The 23,282-nt window shown below is 35.2% G+C and overlaps 2 protein-coding genes across 2 annotated transcripts in view; one reads left to right on the top strand and one right to left on the bottom strand.

The window, feature by feature from the left end:
* The window catches only part of LOC132705493 (neuroglobin-like), an 87,389-nt gene that overhangs the window by 21,068 nt on the left and 43,039 nt on the right, over positions 1-23,282 (top strand). The window lies entirely within an intron of this gene.
* Positions 4,337-11,350, bottom strand: LOC132705299 (uncharacterized). Its single transcript, XM_060675797.1, has 3 exons — positions 11,230-11,350; positions 10,720-10,799; positions 4,337-4,763 (listed from the first exon to the last, which is right to left on the bottom strand). Exons 1-3 carry the CDS (start codon positions 11,342-11,344, stop codon positions 4,377-4,379), a joined length of 582 nt encoding a protein of 193 aa, XP_060531780.1. The 5' UTR covers positions 11,345-11,350; the 3' UTR covers positions 4,337-4,376.

A 23,282-nucleotide genomic window follows, 5' to 3' on the forward strand; every position in this document is an offset into this window, starting at 1 on the left:
ATAATTTGTCAGAACTATATCTATGGGTACTCCCCCACCCCCCCGTTCATATTACTCAGTTTCAGTTTCTTCGCAGTAGAAAATATCACGTTTTTCGTGGTCAATATCTTGAAATTTTGCTGGGTCTTCTGTCAACATTTGTTCATAATCCATCCTTCCATAGAGATCAAGTTTAACCTACTCCATTCTTTGTTATTTGTTCTACTACCTTTAATTGTTTTCCAGGCTTCTTTACACTTCTTGAGTTGCTTAATAAACAAACCATGCAGGAGGAATCATTTCAGGTCAACGAACTTTTACTTTAAATTAGGTCCAAAAATTAAAAAGTTTATAATGCATGGTCACATTTCATTATCTGCTGTAACTTTTTGAATGGTGGATATTTGTGTTCGCTATCAGAGCGATAATTCTGATCAAATAGGGAAATGGTCCGTATTTGGTGAATACGGCTAATAGTTAACACATTCCTTTTGCCCAGGCCAAAAAGAAATATTTTATAATTTTCTCCTATTTTCTCAATATTTGGTCTTTGTTTCGCATTTCATTAAGAAAGTAACGACGTTATTACCCTTTTAACTATAATTACAATTGATAGTCTTTTAAGCGTCACTTGTTCTGTTTTATTATTAGGTCAAGTTGGATTTTAGGTTAAGTCTCGTAATATAATTGTTTCATCTAATACTTTTGTAACTATTATAAATAATTATTCCTTTCATTTTCATTTGTATCATACCATTGTTGTATGATTTTATGTACCGTGCGTTCAATTTATCTTGATAACATTTTAATTGGCTGTAACTTTCTGGTTTTTAGAGATATAACGGTGAGCAAATAAACAAAATGTAGGGCTAGTACCCAATTTTTTTTTCCAAGTGCCTAAGCCAAAATATTTTTTAAACGGAACACCCTGTATTTTATGTGTTTAATAGAATATTTTATTCCGATTACAATGATGTAACACACTTTATATTTTAGTCCACTGGTTTTTAACAAATCGGCAATAATAGGAATTTTTTGAATAATTTCAAATAGTGCTTTGACTGACTGCAACAACAATAATTATTTGCAAATTAAAATAGAACAAAAACGCTAAAAAATGATTGGTACCACTGGGTTTTTATTTCGTGCATTTGTCTATCATTATTTATCTATTATAGCCCTTTTTTGTTATAATTATGTTATATGAAGTAAGCCTATATGTCAGAAAATTGATAGTGTTTTGTTTTATACTTCACTTGGAAAAAATCTTGGTTACTAACCCAACATTTTGTTTTTTTGTTACAGCCAATTAAAATGTTATCAAGATAAATTGTACGCACGTTACATTTAATAAATTATGATAATAATAATAATTATTATAAAAACGTTGTTTATGAGTGTATAAAGAAGATATGTATGTAGTAAAAGACTTGATAATATTACACATACGAGAATGTTTGCATGCTTCTGCGGCTGCTAGATGGCGTTAATGTCCTCGATACGAGAGCTGACGTCATGACCAATAAAAGTGCGTTTAGCGCAGTCAATAATAAATCCATTCGCGCACCTGAGCATAATATACGCTTGAAACAAGACGCGAGTTTATCAGGGGAGGCGTTACATATATGCGTCAACGAAACAGGCTTCGCTGAAACGTTATTTCTGTCGCCGATTCTATTTTCCTTATTCACAAACAACACGGCGATATATTATAATGAAAGAGTACGCCAGAGGTTCGTGTAATGGAATGATTCGGCATAAAAAAGATAAGTATGCGTTGAAACATTTCAGATCATTTCGACGGAGCGAATAGATAACTGAAAATCGCGTGGGAGTAAATATCTGAAATCTGGTTTGTACCGGGTGTCTTACAACGGCCTTACATGACTCTATAACGGTGTTATTTCTATTTTCAGCTGAAGCTTAAATTTCCGGAAAAAAATTGAGCTCGTCTGGTATTAAAAAATACGTTTCCATTAGTTAAAAATTACCTTGTGTATTTTAAACACCCATGCACGGTAATGAGACGATGAAAGCGACATCATATGGATTTTTTACATCAAATCCAGTGGCTTTACTTTACTTTATTATTGTTACAATTATTGTCATTATTACAATATTTCAATTTTAAAATTACAATGACTGACCTAGACACCTAGGTTTAAAAAACCCTTATGTGTGGAATCTCAACATTAGCTAATTTACCCAATTATAAACCTAGAATAATTAAATCGTAATTACAATCAAATAAGTTAAATTAACTAAACAATTAAGCCAAACCTGGAGGAGATTCCTAGAATATAGTTTTTGGCCTCTCAAGAAAATATCTCTTTTTTTTAATTTTCCTTGAACACGTACACGACATTTCCGACATTTAAACACAGTTTTAACAATAGTACTTTTTATTAGGGATGAACATTGTACAGGGTGGCCCATTAATAAAAGACGCCGGTCATATCTCAGGAACCATTAATAATCCAACTTAGAAAAAAATATGTTTATAGGTAAATCGGCTGAGAGGAAAAGCTGGAAATTATTTTCAGGTTCATAAAATGGTCGCTAGGGGGCGCGACCTCTACTGTAAAATAGAAAAAACGGGTTTTCTCAAAAATATTCCAAACTAACCTATACCAAAATTACTTTTAACTTACTTTTAACGTAATATTTTTTTCTATCTCGTCAAATTAAGGGTGGGGGAAGGGTTTAGAAAAAGTTGAATAAAATTTTTTTGGCTAATCCTATTTCGAGGAACGTAGTTTAGTTTTAAAGAGTATTTATAAGAGCTTCACATCATCACGATATAAATTCTTTTACGAGTTGGTAGTATGATTTTCTCGAAAATTTCAAATATAATGCTATATCCTGTTGGCTTCTCCAGAGCTTGACTGAAACTGGCTCGCATTTTACTCTGTACCTGCTTATATATTGTTTGAGGGTGGTGGAGCTCAATGAGGAGCAATAAACACCGTCTCGGATGACTAGTTCCCATATTGGTGACAGGTAGAGTCGCGGTAAAGATTGTTATGTGACTCGGGCTGAGATAGCTATAGGGCTCTGTAAACAAGAGAGTTGATAACCTATGATTTTTGGGCCGGATGGTGACGTGACTATGCATTAAGGTATTGGTCTGTGTGCGTAGGTTTTCTGTAAACACAAGGACCCAATGTTAGGACTGATTTTCTATTGATAAGAATATCTAAGAATGGAAGGTTATTATTAGTTTACAACTCATTAGTAAAACGTATGTTAGGGTGTATAGAGTTTAAATGTCTAAGAAAATCTACTAGGGTTTCTTGACCATGACGCCAAATAACAAAAGTATCATCGACGTAGCGTTTCCATAATTTTGGTTTTAGATGAAAGGTGTCGAGAGATTTCTTCTTAGAGGCTTCCATAAATATATTCGCGATGATTGGTGATAGTGGACGTTTTTTCAAAAATTTGACCGTTATAGGTTGAGAAGGTTTGGTTCCAGATTTTTTTTTTTTCGATAAAATTAAAATTATTGCATGTTGTCACTTCTTCTACCAATGAAAAATCCGAGAATCTATAGAAATCTATTAGCAATCTTAACCGCGACTCAGGTCTCTACCTGTCACCAATATGGGAATCCGTCATCCGAGACGGTGTTTATGCCCTTCATATAGCTCCGCCCTCATCAAACAATATATAAACGGGTACATAGTAAAATAGTTTCAGTCAAGTTCTGAAGAAGCCGACAGGATGATTGGCGAAAAGTCAGCAAGTTCGACTTGGCGACGGGTAGAGACATGAGTCGCGGTTAAGATTGTTAGGTTGCTGATAGATTTCTATAGACTCTCGGATTTTTCGTTGGTAGAAGAATTGATTACATGCAAAAATTTTAGTTTAATCGAATAAAATTTTATGACCGGTTTCGTGATTGCGTTCGGCAACTGCTGATGAGTTCATTTGTCGTAAGCCTCTTTTGTGTTCTTTGAGCCTAGTTGATGTTTGATGTTGATGTAAACTCCTGGAATCTCAAATGGAATTTTGTCTTTGATGGATCGAAGACGTTGAGAGGTTTTTGGACAATTGAAAAAAAAATGGCACAGTTTAAGGATTCTTCTGTGCATTGACGAAGGCAGAATCCTGAATTCAGTGGTTTATTCGGATTTCTTTTTACGGACCGTAAGTTTTCAGATTCAAGGCAAGAAAAAATGGAACACCATTAATCTTTTTATATGCTTTTTATTGTATGTTCAAGATAAGGAAGTCTATCATGGGGATATTGGAAACCATTGAGAAAAGTTGTAAAATTTAAAGATTGCAAACTCTTGCAAAATGGGTCGACTCCATATTTTGACCACTGATTACCGGAATGAAAGAAAATCGAAAGTCCATAGCGTACATTTTATTCACCCAACGACATAATCAATTCAGAAAATAAGAGAAAATGCTTTGAGTATCTCGAGGAGTTTCCTGGTGATGAGGAACTCTGTCTCACATACTTCTTCCAGGGCGACCTCGATACGTTCTATCAAAATCACCCCCAGTTTTTTCACGCTGGCCAGTATCAACTCGACTATCTTGTTCTCATATTTTAACGCAACCGTGTTGACGACACACAAGAGATCGCCGTGGCATTTCTTAGCTATCTTGTAAAGAGCCTGCTCGTTGTCCTTGAGGAACTCTCCGAAACGATCCACGTAGCATTTGCCGATGTCGATGAAAGCCTTGATCTGGATATCGCCGATCAGTTGTAACTCTTTGAGGGTGACCGCAGGAACGTCGTGTACGAGAAGAGGATGCTTTATTTTGGCGACCTAGAATAAAAAGTCAATATCTAGCATAGAATAATAATCCTCGCAACTCATATAGAAAACTTCTACAGTGTGTCCCGCTTAGACCCTTGCAAAATCTTTGTTTATGATTAGATTTGGGTAATTTTTTTTTGTTGGATGTCTTAGATATGCATCAAAATCTTGTTTTGCTCATTGCTTCAACCTGAGGATAAAGTTCGAGATTTTTCAATTTAAAGTGATCTTCCTGCAGAAATAATGTGAAAGCTATTAGAATTAGGTAGGTGTTAGCATTAATAAAAAAGTTGAAGAAGTTTATACGAAATTTAAAAAATATTTTTTGAGCCAATGTTAAATATGATTGATCTTCCTTCAGAAATAATGTGAAAGCTATTAGAATTAGGTAGGTGTTTGCATTGATAAAAAAATTTGAAGAAATTTAAAATAAATTTTAACCAAAATAAAAAATATTTTCTAAGCCAATATTAAATATGGTTGATCTTCCTTGAAACATAATGTAAAAGCTATTAATTAGATTTAGGTAGGTGTCAGCATTAATAAAAAAGTTCAAGAAGTTTATAAGAAATTTAAACTAAAATTAAAAAATATTTTCTGAGCCAATGTTAAATATGACTGATCTTCCTTCAGAAATAATGTGAAAGCTATTAGAATTAGGTAGGTGTTAGCATTAATAAAGAAGGATGAAATTTATAAGAAATTTAAACCAAAATAAAAAATATTTTCCGAGCCAATATTAAATATGATTGATCTTCCTTCAGAAACAATGTGAAAGCTATTAGAATTAGGTAGGTGTTAGCATTAATAGAAAAGTTGAAGAAGTTGATAAGAAATTTAAACCAAAATTAAAAAATATTTTCTGAGCCAATATTAAATATGATTGATCTTCTTTCAGAAATAATGTGAAAGCTATTAGAATTAGGCAGGTGTTAGCATTAATAAAAAGCTGAAGAAATTTATAAGAAATTTAGACCAAAATTAAAAAATATTTTCTGAGCTAGTATTAAATACGATTGATCTTCCTTCAAAAATAATGTGAAAGCTATTAGAATTAGGCAGGTATTAGCACTAATAAAATAAGTTGAAGAAGTTTATAAGAAATTTAAACCAAAATTAAAAAATATTCTCGGGGACAATCTGTCTTCTTTTAAATACTTAAACTGTGCATCCTAACAAGCTTCATAACTTTTGTATTTACAATAATTTCTGAAACAAATAAGATAATGGATTGTTCTGTCCAGTTTAAAGCACTATAAATAACTTCGGTGTCATTAGCAAAACCCACATCCCGTCTTTTAATTTTATCTTGAAAAGCCCGTTAATATAGATAGCAAAGAGTATAGGTTCCAGTACGTTTCCTTGAGGCACTTTTTTTTAAATTTGATCACATTGACGCTGTTACACTGTTACAATGTTACACTTTCACAAGTAATCCACCATCTTCTGTTTTAATATACTTTCAAATATTTTCGTAAAATTTGAACAAGATTATTACCTAAAGTTTCGGAATTTAAATTCAGTTAAAATTGTGGTCCGTGATAGAAAATAATTTTATGCCTACCTGAGTTTAATATTCTTTGGCTTGGTATACTACTTAGTTTAACTTTATAAGTAATCATTCTTATTCCGTGTGTAATAGAGCGTGTGTTGAATCGTGTGCGAATTATGCAAAACATGTGCGAGTCTAGTGTATCTCAGGAGATGATCCCGCAAAATGTAGAAAACACTATTTATTCTATTGAGACTAAGGAAGTTATAAACAATCTTTATTTGACTCTCATTGAACGTGGTGCCAGCAAGCAAGCATCTTTAGAAGAAACAGCTACATTGACGAAAATTCCAATATCAGCTGTATGGAAAGTTGTGAATAATCCCATTTCAGCGAGGACAAATAGAAGCGATGCTGACATTTCTCGAGTGTAGATGAAAGTGACAAGATATAAAACGGCGTACATTAGATATCTTAATTAGGAGGCTTGAAAAAGATGAAACCGGTGTTAAATGTGGCAGAACTACCTTATGGAAGTGTATATGTGTTTTAGATTTTAAAAAATTGACAAAAGGGAAGTTTTAATGGAATTTTACAATTCGGAAATGGCTACTGGAATATCTAGAAAAAATTAGGATTTGCAGAGGCCAATTAGTTACTTAGATGACACTTATGATACCCAGGAAAAGGGTTGGGTTGACTCAACTGAAAAGTGTAAAACAAACGCGCCATCAAAAAGAGGTAAAAGAATAACTATTTTGCATGCTGGCTCTAAAGATCACAGTAGACAGTTGACTAAAACCCCTCCATCATGTGGATTACCATGAAGACACCACCGCTGATTTATTTGAAAGTTGGTTTAAAAACAAACTAGTTCCAAACATTCCTCCTAATAGCGTCATTGTAATGGACAATGCAAGTTATCACAGTAGACAGTTGACTAAAACCACTTCCTCATGTGACACAAAAGCAACAATCCAAAACTACATGTATAATAACGACATTTACTTTCAGGAAAATTATACCAAAAAGGAATTAATTGAGGTTCTACAAAGCTTGAACCTACAAAAGGAATACGTCTGTGATAATTATGCAAAAAATCTAGGGAATACAGTACATACACTGTATGTTTAATCCCATTGAACATCTTTGTCGTAACAATGTTTTTCTTCGTGTTAACTACAATGTCCTCAAACTTATTGAAACCGAAGTTTTTAACATCGCTCCACAAAGTTGGGCAAATTCTGTTAAATATATAGAAAAAGCAGAACAATCGTATATCCATATTGCAAATAATATAGAACAAATAATAATTAGAACAGGCGATGATAGCGATAGTGATACTGATATATTATGTGAATAATTTTAAGTAATTTAAGTAATTAATAAAAATAATTTGTAATTTTATTTTTAATTTAAACATAAATACATAAATAAATGAATAAATGTTGTTTAGTATATTTCCTAACAAAACCCCAAATAATTAAATCCTAAGACCTGTTCGGCCATATTTCATTTTTACAGCTTGCCCGGGTCTTTCCTTAATTCCTATCGGTTAGTCACTTTCGTATATCTATGAACAGACTTTACCTGTGATGCTTTTTACGCATTTGCATAGTAGGAAGTGGTCATTTTTATTTTTATTTATTTGTCGTACGTTTCCTAATTTTTTTGCAAGCCCCCTAGTTGTCCATGGGTTTCTTTTTTAATTTTGGTGTTTTTTTTTTTCAAAGTACATTTTTCTATATAGTACTTTAATTTGTTTACGTATATTTCTGTGACGTTATCAGTATTAATAGCGGAGTAAATATCGTTAATATTTTCATGGCAGTGCCTCAGACAGAAATATAAACTGTTATTAAATTACAAAAAAATCTGAAGATGGTGGTCGATAATTTTTATTTTTTGTTGGTACGTTTGTTGCTAAAACAGAATCCTTTAGTGCTCGCGGCGCAACTTTTATGAGCTGTCGTAAGAGTTTAAAGGGCAGGACGTTTCCTAGCGAAGCGAATAATTTATTTGACGGAGTCGAATTTAATTTGCGACACGAACCGGCCGAATTGACCTGTTTGAGTACGACATTTGCCAAAGAAATTGGTTTACCGATTGACCAATGTTTGCTTCGTCTCTGTTTTGAATATCTGGAATTAGGGAACTCTAGTTCGCAAGTATAGCGGTACAGTTCGCAAATAGAAAGACACTCCGCAACAAGTTTCAACGGCACAAAATCATACAAGCAAGGTGAACCCTCGAACCACATTAACCATTCAAAGTTTACTCAACATGAACCTGAGCTTATTAAATCGGAAGTTGAACACTCTTTAAAGCAACAAGGCGCGGGCATAGATGCAATAGAAGCCAAAATTGACATTAAAAACAATATATTACCATAAATAATAAAATAACTTAATTATTTATAATAATATTATAATATAACGGCATTTTGCTCACGAGTTTATTGTTTATTTGATACGAGCGGAGCGTGTGTTTAATAAGCGAGTGACTTAAAAGTTTATACTTTTTCTACGATCGTTAGTTTCGGGGACATTTTTGCAAAACAACACGAATACATTCGCTTACATGACCGTCAGAATTGGCAAACGTCAAAATTCAAGGCGTGGGAAATATCTCCGAAAAACATCCGATTGCTCCCAAACCCGTGCGGTAAAATTTCGGAAATATCCAAAGTGGATCGAATCCGTGGGAAATGAAACTGACTCTTCCCGCTTGCTAGATTGGTGTGTAATTAGGTATTTTACAAACGGGAGTAGAAAAATATTTTTTCAGCACCACACTAATGTGACCATGAGGCCAAATAACAAAAGTATCATCGACGTAGCGTTTCCATAATTTTTGTTGTAGATGAAAGGTATTGAGAGCTTTCTTTTCAAAGGCTTCCGTAAACATATTCACGATAACTAATTATAATGGACAACCCACAGCTGATCCCGACGTTTACTCATAAATTTGACTGTTACAAGAACGACGTGTTTTAGACAAGAATTTTTCAATTAAAATGAGAAGGTTTGGTTCCAAATTCTCGGATTTTCATATATCTGAAATGATGTTGAGTGTTCCAGGAATAGGAACTTTAGTAAAGTGGGATTCTGCGTCGAAACTAACAAGAATATCTTGTGGATCTAACGTAACTAACGTAACGTAACGATTTTTTAAGGGTTTTTGCGGTTTCAAGGCAACATTTAAATGAATGAATTATAATTCAAGAATATTTGTATGTTTCATGTCATATTTATTTCAGTATACAGTTGTATCGAATAAAGTAGATTTTCATTTTTTTTGTTGGTTTTGAGAAACTAAAAACATTATTTAATATTTTAACCTAGTCTGCTTATTTGTCAGCGCTAAGTTATGATTATTTGGTTAGTTTCATAGTCTTAAGCATCTTTCATGTTCTTTGAGCCTAGTAGATGTCGGGATTAGATGTTAGAGATTTCAGAGCAATGCTAAAGTGCACACAAAGATTCTTTTATTAGGAAGTCTAAACTAGTCAAAGCAAAATAAGGACCACTTTTAAGGACATTTGTTTTTACTACTTTTTGAGTAATTCCGTTATAATATTTGTTGTCATTTGCAAAAAATATATACAAAATCTGGTTTTCCAAAAATAAGGTTTTTTTTAGTAAAAAAATACATTTACATAAACAAAATTATGATGAATATCTTTTATCAAGATATTTAAATAATATGGAAGTCACGAGAGTAGTTACTTACGAAGCTTTTTTTTGTCGTAGTTATTTCTGTGCTTGTTCATAAATTTAAAAAATTTGACTTTATTTTAAAGTTAATGTTTTGTTAGAATGCCTTAGTTTTAAGAAGAATGAATTTTACTTTTTCGAAAAACACAAAGTAATTGCAAAAGTGGTCCTTATTTCATTTTGATTAGTTCATTTTGACTTTAACAATAACATTTAACTCGGAACTGATATTAGGTAAAGTTTTCATGGATTGTTTAGAACAAGAAATTTCTATACTGCGCTACGTAGATGACATTTTTACTTGATTTACTGGAACTGAGAGACAGTTATTTAATTTTCTTAATCTAATTTTTCTAGATCTGACCATGGATCTTCATATGCAGACGCTATTCCAAATTCTTCTTGCCATCGATACTCACTTAAATTAACTTTTCATAATATGATTCACAATTCTCTCCATACCATTAAATACTACAAATTATTCAACTCAATTAAATATCATAGTCAAATCCGATAGTCAAAGAACCTCCTTCTAAATGTGATGTTTCCGAAACTTTTAAAAATTTTTGCATCTTCTTAAGTAAACATAATCTGAAAATAGCTTTTAAAATGGAAAATCCATTAAACATAATAAAAGTCCTAACCAAAACGAATATAGGCCAAAACTTTTTTCCAATCATGCAATTAATTTAAGAGAATGTAAGTAAAACCAGCTAACTTATGAACTAAATAATGAGAAATAAAATAGTTTCAATACCCAGTCAGAAGGGTAATCTAAACTTGCAGATACTGCCTCCAGTACCTCCCAGAACACCGCCAACTCGTCGTGGTTGTCATCTGAAACCAAAACTAAAGTTGTAACAAAAAATCGTCCGATTATATTTGTCTTTCTCAAGTTTCTGAGGGTATGATCATACTGATGGATATAGGCATGAAAATGAAAAAAAGGGTATGCCTGTTTACACAATTAGATTGGAACAAAAAATTTTCAGATTTTGCCACCTACTTTGTCCACTACTTGCAGATATTTTCATGGACAATGTAGATAACATAAACATCCTCTGTGTAAAAGATTTCTTTGGTGGTATAGATACGTAGATTACATTTTTGCTTGTTTTATTTGGAAGGAAAGACAATTACAGACCATATCAATAATTATTTTTGATTTGCTATTTAAAATAAGAAGTTTTGGTAGCTTAGGAAAAAAACAGTAAATATAATGATTGTAGAAGGTATAACGTATTAAAAATTATCGAAATATACTTACGTCTTCTCCCAATGGCCGGAGTGAGAACCAAGCAAAACGCCAAAACACAGTACAACACAGGCTTCATGTCTGCACTAGTCAAAATTCCCTTGCCAATGGCTTGACTTTTAACCATTGCCTCCAATTAATGCTCCAGATTTGTGGCAGTTTTTTGTGTCGTTTGTGAGAAACGAGCAAAGATCTGTTAAGAAAATGGTCATTAAAACACGAATTGCGATTTTTTTTGCCAATATGTTCGACAGCGGATACGTGAGAATGTGTCCGTTTTGTCCAGTTTAGGATGTAATTAGAATTAATATAATGCAATAACCGGGACAAGCTAAATTTAGTCAGCGTTCTTTTTGTAAAAATTTTAAAATAACCAGGATAAGCTAAACTTAATCAACGCTCGTTTTGTAATAATGGTAAAATATATTTGTTACCAATTATAGAGTGAATTTCTACTTGAAAAGCTAATGGTTGATCACCCTGTATCTCTTAGCGTTACAGAGATCCTAATAGTAAGAGCCGAATTTGAAACACCCAGCATAATCTATTAGTTATTTGGGATATTAGAATTTAATAATAATAATAATAGCTTTATTGCTCAACAAAAAATAATCCATTTACACAACAATGTATGGTAACGAAAAAAAAGAAACAGTATGTAATATAATGTAACCTAACCTATTCTAGTGAGTAGTTCGAGCAGGTTTATGGAGTGAACTCCAAAGATTCTAACCAAGACTAACCATAGATCTTAATTCGAGCTAGCGACGACTAGACATCAAACATGTATTTCTCAATTCCCTCAGTCCACAGTTAAATATGTCAACTACGTCCGAAACACAATTACAATTTGAACATGCTATCTATATTTATAGGCGAATTTTTTATAGGTTTATTCTCGCCCGAATTGACCCGTGGTACAAGAATATCTAAATACTCTAGTAGATTCGGACTATCTATAATGTTGTGAAGCAATTTATAAACAAAGATAACTGACACACTTCCGCCTATATTCCAGGCTATTCATATTAAATTTTTCCAAGTAAAATTCGTAGTATATGCCTCTCGGTGGATACGCGCCTTCTGTTTTGAACAACAGATACTTCAAAAACTTTTTCTGTGCACCACCGACCGCCCAACCATGACAAGAGTAAATCGGATTCCACACAACCGAGGCGTATTACAGCTTAGATCCAACATAAAGCAAAATACAGGGCCTTCAAATGTTGGTAAAAGAATTGCAGTTGCGTACTATAAAACCATAATTACCATACTAACCAAAACTAACCATTATTAACCATAATTAATGCTCGTGGTGTGGTTCATCAAAATGCACGCCCAGATCTTTAGTATCTATAACACGTCGGAGAACAATATTTGAGAATCTATACTGAAAATCGATAATTTCTTCCTTACGAGCGACTCAATTCATTCGGGATACACCAGTCAAAGAGTATATCTATTGATCTCTGCAACGTAACACAATCAGCAATACTAGGAATGGAAGTATAAATTTTTAAGTCCTCCGCAAATAACAGGTTCTGCGTATCATTGAGATTTGAAACAACGTCATTAATAAAAATTAGAAATAGTAACAGTCCTAAGTTAGAACTCTGTGGCACCCCTGATGTTGTGAAATATCTATTAGATGTATACCCATTGTAAGATATGTACTGTATCCTGTCACTTAAGTAGTTTCTGAGAAACATCACCGCACCATCGGCAAATCCAAAACGCTTAAGTTTCTGAAGCAAACCAGCATGAGTGATTTTGTCGAATACTTTACTAAAATCGGTATATACAACATATACTTGTCCTTGACTGCCAAGCACCCTTGCTACATACTCTGTAAACTGTACCAAATTAGTGACTGTAGAGCCGGAGTTATAAAATCCGTGCCGACTTGGAGAGATAATGCTTCTGACAGAGTTAGAAATACGGTCATACAGAACGACCTCAAGTATTTTAGAAAAATTGCATAAGATTGTGATAGGTCTATAGTTGGTTAAGTGATTTCTTTCACCACTTTTAAAAATTGGAGAGACCCTGGATTCCTTCCACCATCGCGGATAAATTTTGGACGAGAGCGCAAGGTTAAATATTTTAAGTAAAGGCTTGGAAAAGACACTCTTTTCCTAAAAAAGAAGGAATTCTATTGGGCCCTGAGGTCATTTTATTTTTTAATTTCTTTGCGGCCTTTATTATTTCATTCTTAGTAATTGGATAGAAGTGTATAGTGCTTGAGTTTAAATCTACTACGTTACAAAGAAGATATTAAAACGCTTCCACAAACCATGTTACTTTGGATTCGGGTGGATTTATTTTTTTGGTGTACATATGACCAAAATGTACGAAGATCATTAGAAACACCTTGTTGCACTGCTCCAAGGTAAACGCAATAAGCAGTCTTGATCTGAGATTTAATTTTCCATCTTTGTCTTGAAACTCGACTAAGTGGGCCGTAACACCAGTTTTCTTGTATTTTTTGTGTTTTTTTGCTTTTTGTTTTATATCTTTTATTAACTGTTTATGAGTGTAATTTTTAAACAGAGGTATATTTCGATCAAAAAGGCTATACAATTTTTCATTAAAGCTCGGCAATGCTTCGACGACATCGTGAAAGTGATTTAAAAAGTCTCAATTTGTGTTTAGAAGGTCATTATATAATGCAAAATAATTAGCTTTACTGAAATTATAATGTTTTTGCATTGACCCAGTTCCAAACTGTGATTCCTTTATTGTCAGTTGATTAACACAAATAGTCAATGCGGGATGGTCTTCACTTTCTTTAACAAGAGGTACAGTATCGCGTGCTATGCTACAGTCAATATTAAATACGATGGCAGCGCCAAAATTTCTTGGCCTGAATATGAAAGAAACAAAGTAGAGTAACAATTTTTTATTATTTTTCAATATAATATCCCTTAACTTCAATAAACTTATTACATCTCTTTATTAACAACTCCATCCCTTAAAAAAAATATACTTTCGGTTTGTCTGCAAAATGAGCTAAAACAGCCTCTTTTAACTCAACTTCGCCGTTAAACCGCCGTCCACGTAAGTCCTTTTTCAAATATCCAAACAAATAATAGTCGCTGGGGGGCATATCTGGACTATAGGGAGGATGATCTATCTGTTGGAACCCACATTCTAAAATGACAGCTTGTGCAACATCAGCAGTATGGACAGTTTTCCTCCACGCTTTACACGTATGCAGTCTCACAATTTATGTAATAATGTTGCGTAATATTTACCATTGACAGCGGTATTAGTTTCTTTAAAATCTATCAAAAGAATTCCTTCACAATCAAAAAAGATCGTGGCCATCACCTTTTTTGTTGACTGGCAAACTCTGAATTTTCTTGGAGGTGCTTCACCCTCACGACGCCTCTCCATTGATTCTTTTTTCGATAGAGGGACATAATAGAGAACCATAGCTTCATCTCCCGTCACAATAGTTTCTATCACAGGCTTCGGTTCCGACCCACAGAGTTCCAAAAAAAAAACCGCGCACACTCGACACCGCGTTGTTTTTGAATAGCCGAAAGGTTTTTAGGAACCCATCTAACTAACCTTATGCATACCTAAATGATTATCCAAGATTCGACGAACACTTGTATCAGAAAGCTTAGTATTTTCTGTCAATCACTCAATACCGCCTCTTCCACAATCGCAACAATATCTTGCGTTATGACCTCCACCGGTCGACCAGTTCTTGAATCATCTTCAAGGGACCCCTTCCCCATTCGAAAACGTTTTGCCCATTCTTTCACTACAGAATACGAAGGAAAACTTTGGCCGTACACACCGTCCAGCCTTTCTTTAATAATTTTAGGCGCTAACCCTTCTTTTGTCAAAAACTTTATGACTGCTCATACTCAATTTGCGTTATTTGCGACATTTTTTCGGACGCGTCTTGTTCAAAATCCTGTCAATGAAAAACTATTTGACGCAAGACTTCATTTTTTTTCGCAGCCTGCTAAGATATATATTTAAAAGAAGACAAAGTTTTATCGTGATACTGGAGGTGCATCTATGTCAGGCCTTGAAATTTTGGCTCTAACCTCGTAATACTAAATCAAGAAGCCTGTCCTTGCTTTCAAATATACAATTGTATTGTTTCATATTTAAAAAATCTAGCATGCAATTGATAGTAAACGTTTTACGTTCGTTGTTGCTTTGGTGAACATAATCTGGGCAGTTGAAGTCACCCAAAACTAGTGTTGTTGTGAAGAATTTCGAAATGCAGCAAATGCAGCATAACAATCTACGGCTACGGAAGGTGGTATATACAAGAGCGATAAAATTATTGAATTATGTTGCAGAGTGAATGAAATAACCAAATATGGGTTTTAATTATTTCGGAATCTCAAAAAACCTGACGTTGTCCCAGATATTGGATTAGACCATTGAAGAGTCACTTAAGAGAGCTTCAAAATGATATACTACTCAACCCCCTTGAAGCGGTCGGGAAGATATAAAACTACCCGCAATAATGAAATAACCAAATGTTCGTTTTGTTGATTTCGGAATCTCAAAAAAGCTGACATCCCAGATATTGAATTAGACCATTGAAAAGTCACTTGGGAGAGCTTCAAAATGAATCAATCACCTTGAAACGGTCGGGCAGACATAAAACTACTCCCTAAAATTCGCCATTATCAAAGTAGAGATTTGGGTTTTATCCCGAAATTTACTGGCAACGACACATCCATCGATCATAGATGCTCGCGATATTCAGGAAACTTTCTTAATTTTGTTTGTAATTTTCATTTTTATAGTTATTTAGCCTTTCATTAAAAGTTTTCTGGGACGACATTTGCGCACAAATTTGAGCTTTTGGGATTAATAACAATTGCATATTATGTTTCATTATAAAATATTTGTAGTATAGTATAGGAAACGCCAAAATTCGAGGGACTAAATTCTGTACTTGACACCGTTTAGAGAAACAGGGTGTCCCATTCAAAGAAAAAATCGATGAAATGTTTCCGGATTAGGAACAATAGTTATCATGTTGGTTGTACAATTTCTCTCATGTAATTCAAAAGTAAAAAGAGGCAGGCATATACTTGTTTTTAAAATTAACCACAGCAACCTAACATGACAAAATATACAGGGTGTGCAACATAACATTTTAAATATGACAACTATTTGAAAACGAATTCTAGGGCATCTCATAATTGGAGGTAATTTTTTATCTTCCCGACGGTTTCAAGGTTGAGTAATACATAATTTTGAGGCTCTCCTAAGTGGCGCTTCAATGGTCTATATGAATATCTAGGACAAATTTAATTTTTTTTGAGATTGCGAAATAAATAAAAGTCATGTTTGGTTATTTCATAATTGCGAGTATTTTGATGTCTTCCCGGCCGCTTCAAGGTGGTTGAGTAGTACATTATTTTGAACCTCTCGTAAGTGGCTCTTCAATGTTCTAATTCAATATCTGGGACAACGTCAGCTTTTATTGAGATTCCGAAATAAATGAAACGAACATTTGATTATTTCATTATTTCGGGTAGTTTTACACCTTCCCGACGGCTTCAAGGGTGTTGAGTAGTACATCATTTTGAAGCTCTCCTAAGTGGTTCTTCAATGGTCTGATATAATATCTGGGATTTATTTATTTATCGTATGGCTCTACAAGTGCTATATAATAGGTTACAAACAAAATTTTTATGAAAGGTAGGTATAAGTGACAATTAATACAAGTAATGTAAAACACAGTAATACACATTAAATGTGACACAGACAGTACATATAACAGGTGCATGCGAGCAACCTAGCGGTATGGGAAAATTAAATCTACAGGTCCAAATCCAGTTCAGATAACCATGCAATGGCAGCGGGGCTTGCATCAGTAAAGTCTTTCCATTGTCCAGTAAATCTTCTCAGTGGGCAGTCTTGGACTATATGTGTTAATGTTTGCTCTTCAGCTCCACAGTCACATGCTGGATTGTCGGCAATTCCCCATTTGTGCATCGCTGATCTCGTTTTTGCATGTCCAGTTCTAACTATTTAATAGGGACCATGTTTTCCGAGGTAGTTGCATCCCTGGGAGCTGTTTATTAGGATCTTCTATGTTGTGTTGATTGACATTGCTGTTATTCCATACGGATTTCCATGATTCAGAAGCGTCGTAGGTTTTTCCTGGAGCAAGTGCTTCCAAGTTCCATATTGGGGCCCTTGATTTCAGTCGATTCACACAGGGTTCATCGATTACCTTGTGAATAGGCCACGTTCTTGGCTGGTCTGGGTGATTTATCTTTTGCCATTCTTGGAATGTAGCCTGTTGTCTTCGGATTCCTGGGGGAGCGATATTTGATAGCACGTGGAGCCATGGTAAAGGAGTCGACTTCAGTGTCCCTGTTACTACTCTCATGGCTTCATTAAGTTGGGTGTCAATCTTATTTACATGAGAGTTTCTGCCCCATACAGGAGCGCAATACTCCGCTACAGAGTATACAAGTGACTGTGTTGCAGTGCGTAAGGTAACTGCATTTGCTCCCCATGTGGTGCCTGCCAATTTACGTATGATGTTGTTTCGGGTTTTAAGTTTCTGGCATGTCAATTCAAGGTGCTTTTTAAAGCTGAGAGACCTATCGAGGACTACGCCTAGATATTTGGGGTGTTTGTTGTGTTTGACTGGTTCTCCACAAAACGTGACATTTAGTTCTCTGTGCGCCATCCTGTTATTTAAGTGGAAGGCACATGTCTCTGTTTTATTTGGGTTCGGCCGCAGTCTCCATTTTTGGAAGTATTGGTTTAAGGTTTCTAAGTCGGCTGTTATGGTTGTTTTTCCTTCTTCAAGGTGTTTATTTTGAGTGGCTATAGCCATGTCGTCTGCGTAACAAAACTTACGTGACGTAGTATTTGGGGTGTCACTTATGTAAACATTAAAAAGTAGTGGAGCCAGTACTGAGCCTTGAGGGAGACCGTTTTTAATGCTTCTTGATTTGCTACTTGATGTGCCTAAAGTGACCTTGAAATAGCGACCTTTCAGCATTCTTTCCAGTAATCTGGTTAGTTTCATGCAAGGGATCATTTTCATGAGTTTCAGGATCAGCCCATCTATCCACACTGTGTCGTATGCTGCGCTAAGATCGACAAAGGCCACTGATGTTTTTAGGCCTTTCTGAAATCCTGCTTCTATGTAAGAGGTGAGGGCCAGTACTTGTTCGCAGCAACTACGGTTTGGTCTGAATCCTGCTTGCTCATGCGGTAGATGTTCATTTATAATGGGGCATATTCTGTTGTAGATCATCCGTTCCAATAGTTTATAACAGATGCACAGCAAGGCTATAGGGCGGTAGTTTGCTGGGGTTTCAGGACTTTTTCCCGGTTTGAGGATAGCGAGAGTGTGAGACATTTTAAATTCATTTGGAAGCCGTGCTGTATTCAGTATGTCGTTAAAGAAGTCTTTAATCCATGTTCTTGCTTTTGGGCCTAGGTGTTTAATAAATTCAGGGAAAATGTTGTCGACACCAGCTGCTTTCCTTAGTTTAAGGCTTTTTATAGCAGTGTTCACCTCGTCGTTAGTAAAAGGGGTTGAAAACTGTGCGTCTTCTTGTAATGTATTCCTCTTCTGATCTAGTTCGTTTTGTACTGATGTCATGTCCTCTTTGCTTATGGTTACGCACTCGGCTCTTTCTTTGATGTGTATCGCGATTTCATTTGGCGATACTGCTGGTTTGGGGATTGGTATGTGGGTTGCAGCCCCCAGTCGTCTCAATAGGGACCAGCTTTTTCGACTTGAGTGGGTAAAATTCAGGTTTTCTGATATCTGGGATAACGCCAGCTTTTTTGAGATTCCGAAATAAATAAAACGAACATTTGGTTATTTCATAATTGCGGGTAGTTTTATATCTTCCCGACTGGTTCAAGGTGGTTGAGTAAAACATTATTTTGAAGCTCTCTTAAGTGGCTCTTTAATGCTATAATGGTAAAATCTGGGACAACGTCAGATTTTTTTGAGATTGCGAAATAAATGAAACGAACATTTGGTTATTTCATTATTTCGGGTGGTTTTACACCTTCCCGACCGCTTCAAGGTGGTTGAGTAGTCCATCATTCTGAAGCTCTCCCAAGTGACTTTTCAATGTCAGCTTTTTTTGAGATTCCAAAATGAACAAAACGAACACTTGGTTATTTTATTATTGCGGGTAGTTTTATATCTTCCTGACTGTTTCAGGGTGGTTGAGTAAAACATTATTTTGAAGCTCTCTCAAGTGGCTCTTTAATGATATAATGGTAAAATCTGGGACAACGTCAGATTTTTTTTGATATTGCGAAATAAATATAACGAATTATTTGGGGTGATGCGAGCGAAAAAGGGGTTACTTTTTGCTTAATTTCCCCGCATTTCCACAGGAACACGTTTTTTAAATTAAGGTAAATAACGAACTGGTCCACTGTAATATTCGCAAATCCGAATCCAAATCCAAATCTAACTTCAGCCACATATTGGTTGGCTTATTATTTGTTGACACCGCAAAAAGTGCTGGATGGTTACGCCATTTACTAGACAAATAAACACAGTTCTCACAAAAAAAAACTTCACAATGTATTATTTCAATTTTGCCGCTAATACAAATAGAATACAAATTAGAAAAGGAAACCTCGATGCGATGATGTTTCGTTGTAGACCCGCCGTCACAACAAACATAACAGTTCATTCAGGACAGCCAGAATGGGCACAGCGATATAGCCAACGACCGGGAACAGCGCGATCAAAATTTGCAAAAAAATCGTAGTCGCTTTGAGAACGAGTTTCGTCTTCGAATATCCGAAAATAGGAATTGGACGTATTGGATTGCTCGTGACTACTGAATGCTGTGGAATCAGCACGCACAATAGCAAGACTTGAAACTGGCGAAGCATCTTAATATTTTCTTATCGTGTTAGATTTACGTGGGATTATATAGCAGACTTTACGTTTTAAAAGACGCACTGCTTTTGTCTTAGCCCCCTACCGCCATAAATTTTACGACAGCAGTTAAAAATTTTAAGAAGAATCGAGACTTAAGGAGTAGTAAATATTAAAGTGTTTTTCGCAAAGGTGTGGATCAATAAAATTAAGCATGCACAGGGACTACACAGTGATACGTCTTCCATCGTCTGGGATGTTAAAAACTTCGGTTTCTATAAGTTTGAAGACATTGGAGTTAACACGGGGAAAAACATTGTTACGACAAATGGCAGATTTCACTTGGTACCAAACATGTTCGATGGGATTAAATATACAGTGGTAAAACTGTATTCCCTAGATTTTTTGCATAATTATCACGATGTATTCCTTTTGTAGGTTCAAGCTTTGTAGAACCTCAATTGTCGATGTGTCGAACCAGATTTCATCCAAGTAAATAATTGGCCTTTCTTGTTCTCTGTAAATCCTAATTTTTTCAAGATATTCTAGTCGCCATTTCCGAATTCTAAAAGATTCTATTAAAACTTGTTTTTTGTCAATTTTTTTAAATTTAAAACCCATAAGGTAGTTCTGCCACATTTAACACCGGTTCCATCTTTTTCAAGCCTCCAAATTAAGATATCTAATGTACGCCGTATTATATCTGGATCACTTTCATCTACATTCGACAAAATGTTAGCATCGCTTCTTTTTTTCGTCGCTGAAATGGGATTATTCACAATTTTCCGTACAGTCGATGTTGGAATTTTCGTCAATGTGCCCGTTTCTTCTAAAGATGCTTGCTTGCTAGTACCGCGTTCAATGAGAGTCAAATTAACATTGTTTATAACTTCCTTAGTCTCAATAGAATAGTGTTTTCTACATTTGGGCGCGAGCATCTCCTGAGATACACTAGACTCCCACTACTAATTACTAATAAACTTAAACTAAGTAGTATACCAAACCAAAGAATATTAAACAAAGTTAGGTATAAAATTATTTTCTATTACGGACCAAAATTTTACCTGAATTTAAATTCTCGTGTTGCATTGTATGTTAATCAGCAGCCTTGGATAATCCCATTCAAAAGCAATTGGTCACTTTCAGGAACAGGCCATACCTGGCAAGTAGGATGCGAAAAACAAGAATTCGAGAAGCAATAAGCGAACCTGAAATTATATATGTAGGCATACCGCAGGCAAATTAAGAATAGTGCGAATAAATCGAAAGAAATATAGGGCATTGTAAAGAGTATGAATAATAAAAGTGAAAAGGTATTACTTCAGAACAATTTAACTTCAATTTTGTAAACATGTCAAATAACCTCACCACTAACTTACAAAAAACAGATCTAGACCCATCCAATGCGACCACTAAATATATACATAATGATATCTTAATGTTCCAGTAAGTACAGAAGAAAAGTAAAATTATTATTGATTTAAGTAACAGTACGGCCTCAGTACGGTCTTAGTAAGAAAATTTTGAAGCAGGCAGCAATTATTGTTAACAAATGTTTTCTTTTGGATACATTCCTGAACAAACTATAGGTCAGCAGGGTAATACCAGAGCTCAAGAAGTGAGAGAATAGTTATCCAAACATTTATAAGCCAATTTCCATAGTGCCCACTGTCAAAACCCATTGAAATATGTTTTAATAATAGAGTAGTATCATTCTTGGAAAATTGTAATCTTCTCTCAAAATCACAGTTTGGATTTAGGAAAAAAAAAGTCAACAAAAGATGCAGTAAATGAACTGCTGGGACATATTGTCGGGTGCATCGAGGGGGACTGCCCGGCAATTTTGTGTGTCGCATCAGATATTGCTTGATAAACTGCCATACCTATTTGCCGGGAAAAAAATCTACCATCAGCCTTACCAGTCATAGCGGGGTTATTGTTTATCGATGAAATCGATTTTTTCGAAAGTAATGGGTGTTTTTTTTTTCGATGTATAGGACTTTAAGTTGGCATTACTGTTCAAGATGGCTACCGATTTAACAGCTGTCAAGTGATTTATTCTCAGTTTGGTTTGGCAGTTCATCATGAATAGACTCACGCCTGAACAACGCTTGCAAATAGTGCAATTTTATTTCGAAAATAATGGTTCTGTGCGGCATACATATCGCGCACTACGTCCATTTTATCGTCGGCAAAATCGTCCATCAGAGCAGTTAATTCGATTAACCATGGAACGTTTTCGCACCCCGTTTACTCTTATTGATAACTCGCATCCCCAGAGATGCCGTACGGTGCGTACAGAAAACGCTATTGCTGCTGTTAGGCGTAGCATTGAGGAAGACCCGAATGAGTCCATCCGCCATCGAGCACAGGAATTGGATCTGTGTCCATCCACTTTATGGAAGATTTTGCGGAAGGATCTTGGTTTACGTGCTTACAAAATCCAACTCGTGCAAGAATTGAAGCCAAACGATCATCAAGTAAGGCGTAGATTCATCGAATGGGCCGAGATTGCCGTTGGTCCCGATTTTCATAAGCGAATTTTGTTTAGCGATGAAGCGCACTTCTGGTTGAATGGCTACGTCAACAAACAAAACTGCCGCATTTGGAGCGAAGCTAATCCTCAAGTGTATGTCGAAACACCGTTACATCCAGAAAAACGGACTGTTTGGTGCGCTTTATGGGCTGGTGGAATCATTGGTCCGTACTTCTTCAAAAACGATGATGGCCAGAACGTTACAGTCAATGATGATCGGTAGCTATGATTACTAACTCTTTCATTCCTGAATTGAATAAGCATGATGTCCAGGAGATGTGATTTCAACAAGACGGTGCAACAGTTTGCACAGCTCGTGGCACAATCGATTTATTGAAAGACACGTTTGGTGATCGCCTAATTTCACGTTTTGGACCTGTGAATTGGCCTCCGAGATCTTGTGATTTAACACCGCTAGACTACTTTCTGTGGGGCTATGTAAAGTCATTGGTCTATTGACCATTTGGAAGACAACATTCGCCGTGCTATTGCCGATATACGGCCACAAATGTTGGAAAAATTCATCGAAAATTGGACGTCCAGATTCGACTACATCCGCGCCAGCCGTGGCGGTCATATGCCAGAAATCATATTTAAAATGTAATGCCACAAGATTATCTTTCAGGTAAATAAAATTCATGTCATCGTTGATTTATTGTAACT

This window comes from Cylas formicarius, unplaced genomic scaffold (genome assembly GCF_029955315.1).
Source record: "Cylas formicarius isolate icCylForm1 unplaced genomic scaffold, icCylForm1.1 PGA_scaffold_7__23_contigs__length_41026272, whole genome shotgun sequence".
NCBI lineage: Eukaryota > Metazoa > Arthropoda > Insecta > Coleoptera > Brentidae > Cylas > Cylas formicarius.

What these genes read in the sequence shown, in the direction of transcription:
- LOC132705299 (XM_060675797.1), bottom strand. Translation starts at nt 11,344, where the DNA reads ATGGTTAAAAGTCAAGCCATTGGCAAGGGAATTTTGACTAGTGCAGAC. An exon ending in TCCGGCCATTGGGAGAAGAC is followed by an intron (nt 10,800 to 11,229) that starts GTAAGTATATTT and finishes TTTTGGTTTCAG; the next exon opens with ATGACAACCACGACGAGTTG. An exon ending in TAGATTACCCTTCTGACTGG is followed by an intron (nt 4,764 to 10,719) that starts GTATTGAAACTA and finishes TTTTTATTCTAG; the next exon opens with GTCGCCAAAATAAAGCATCC.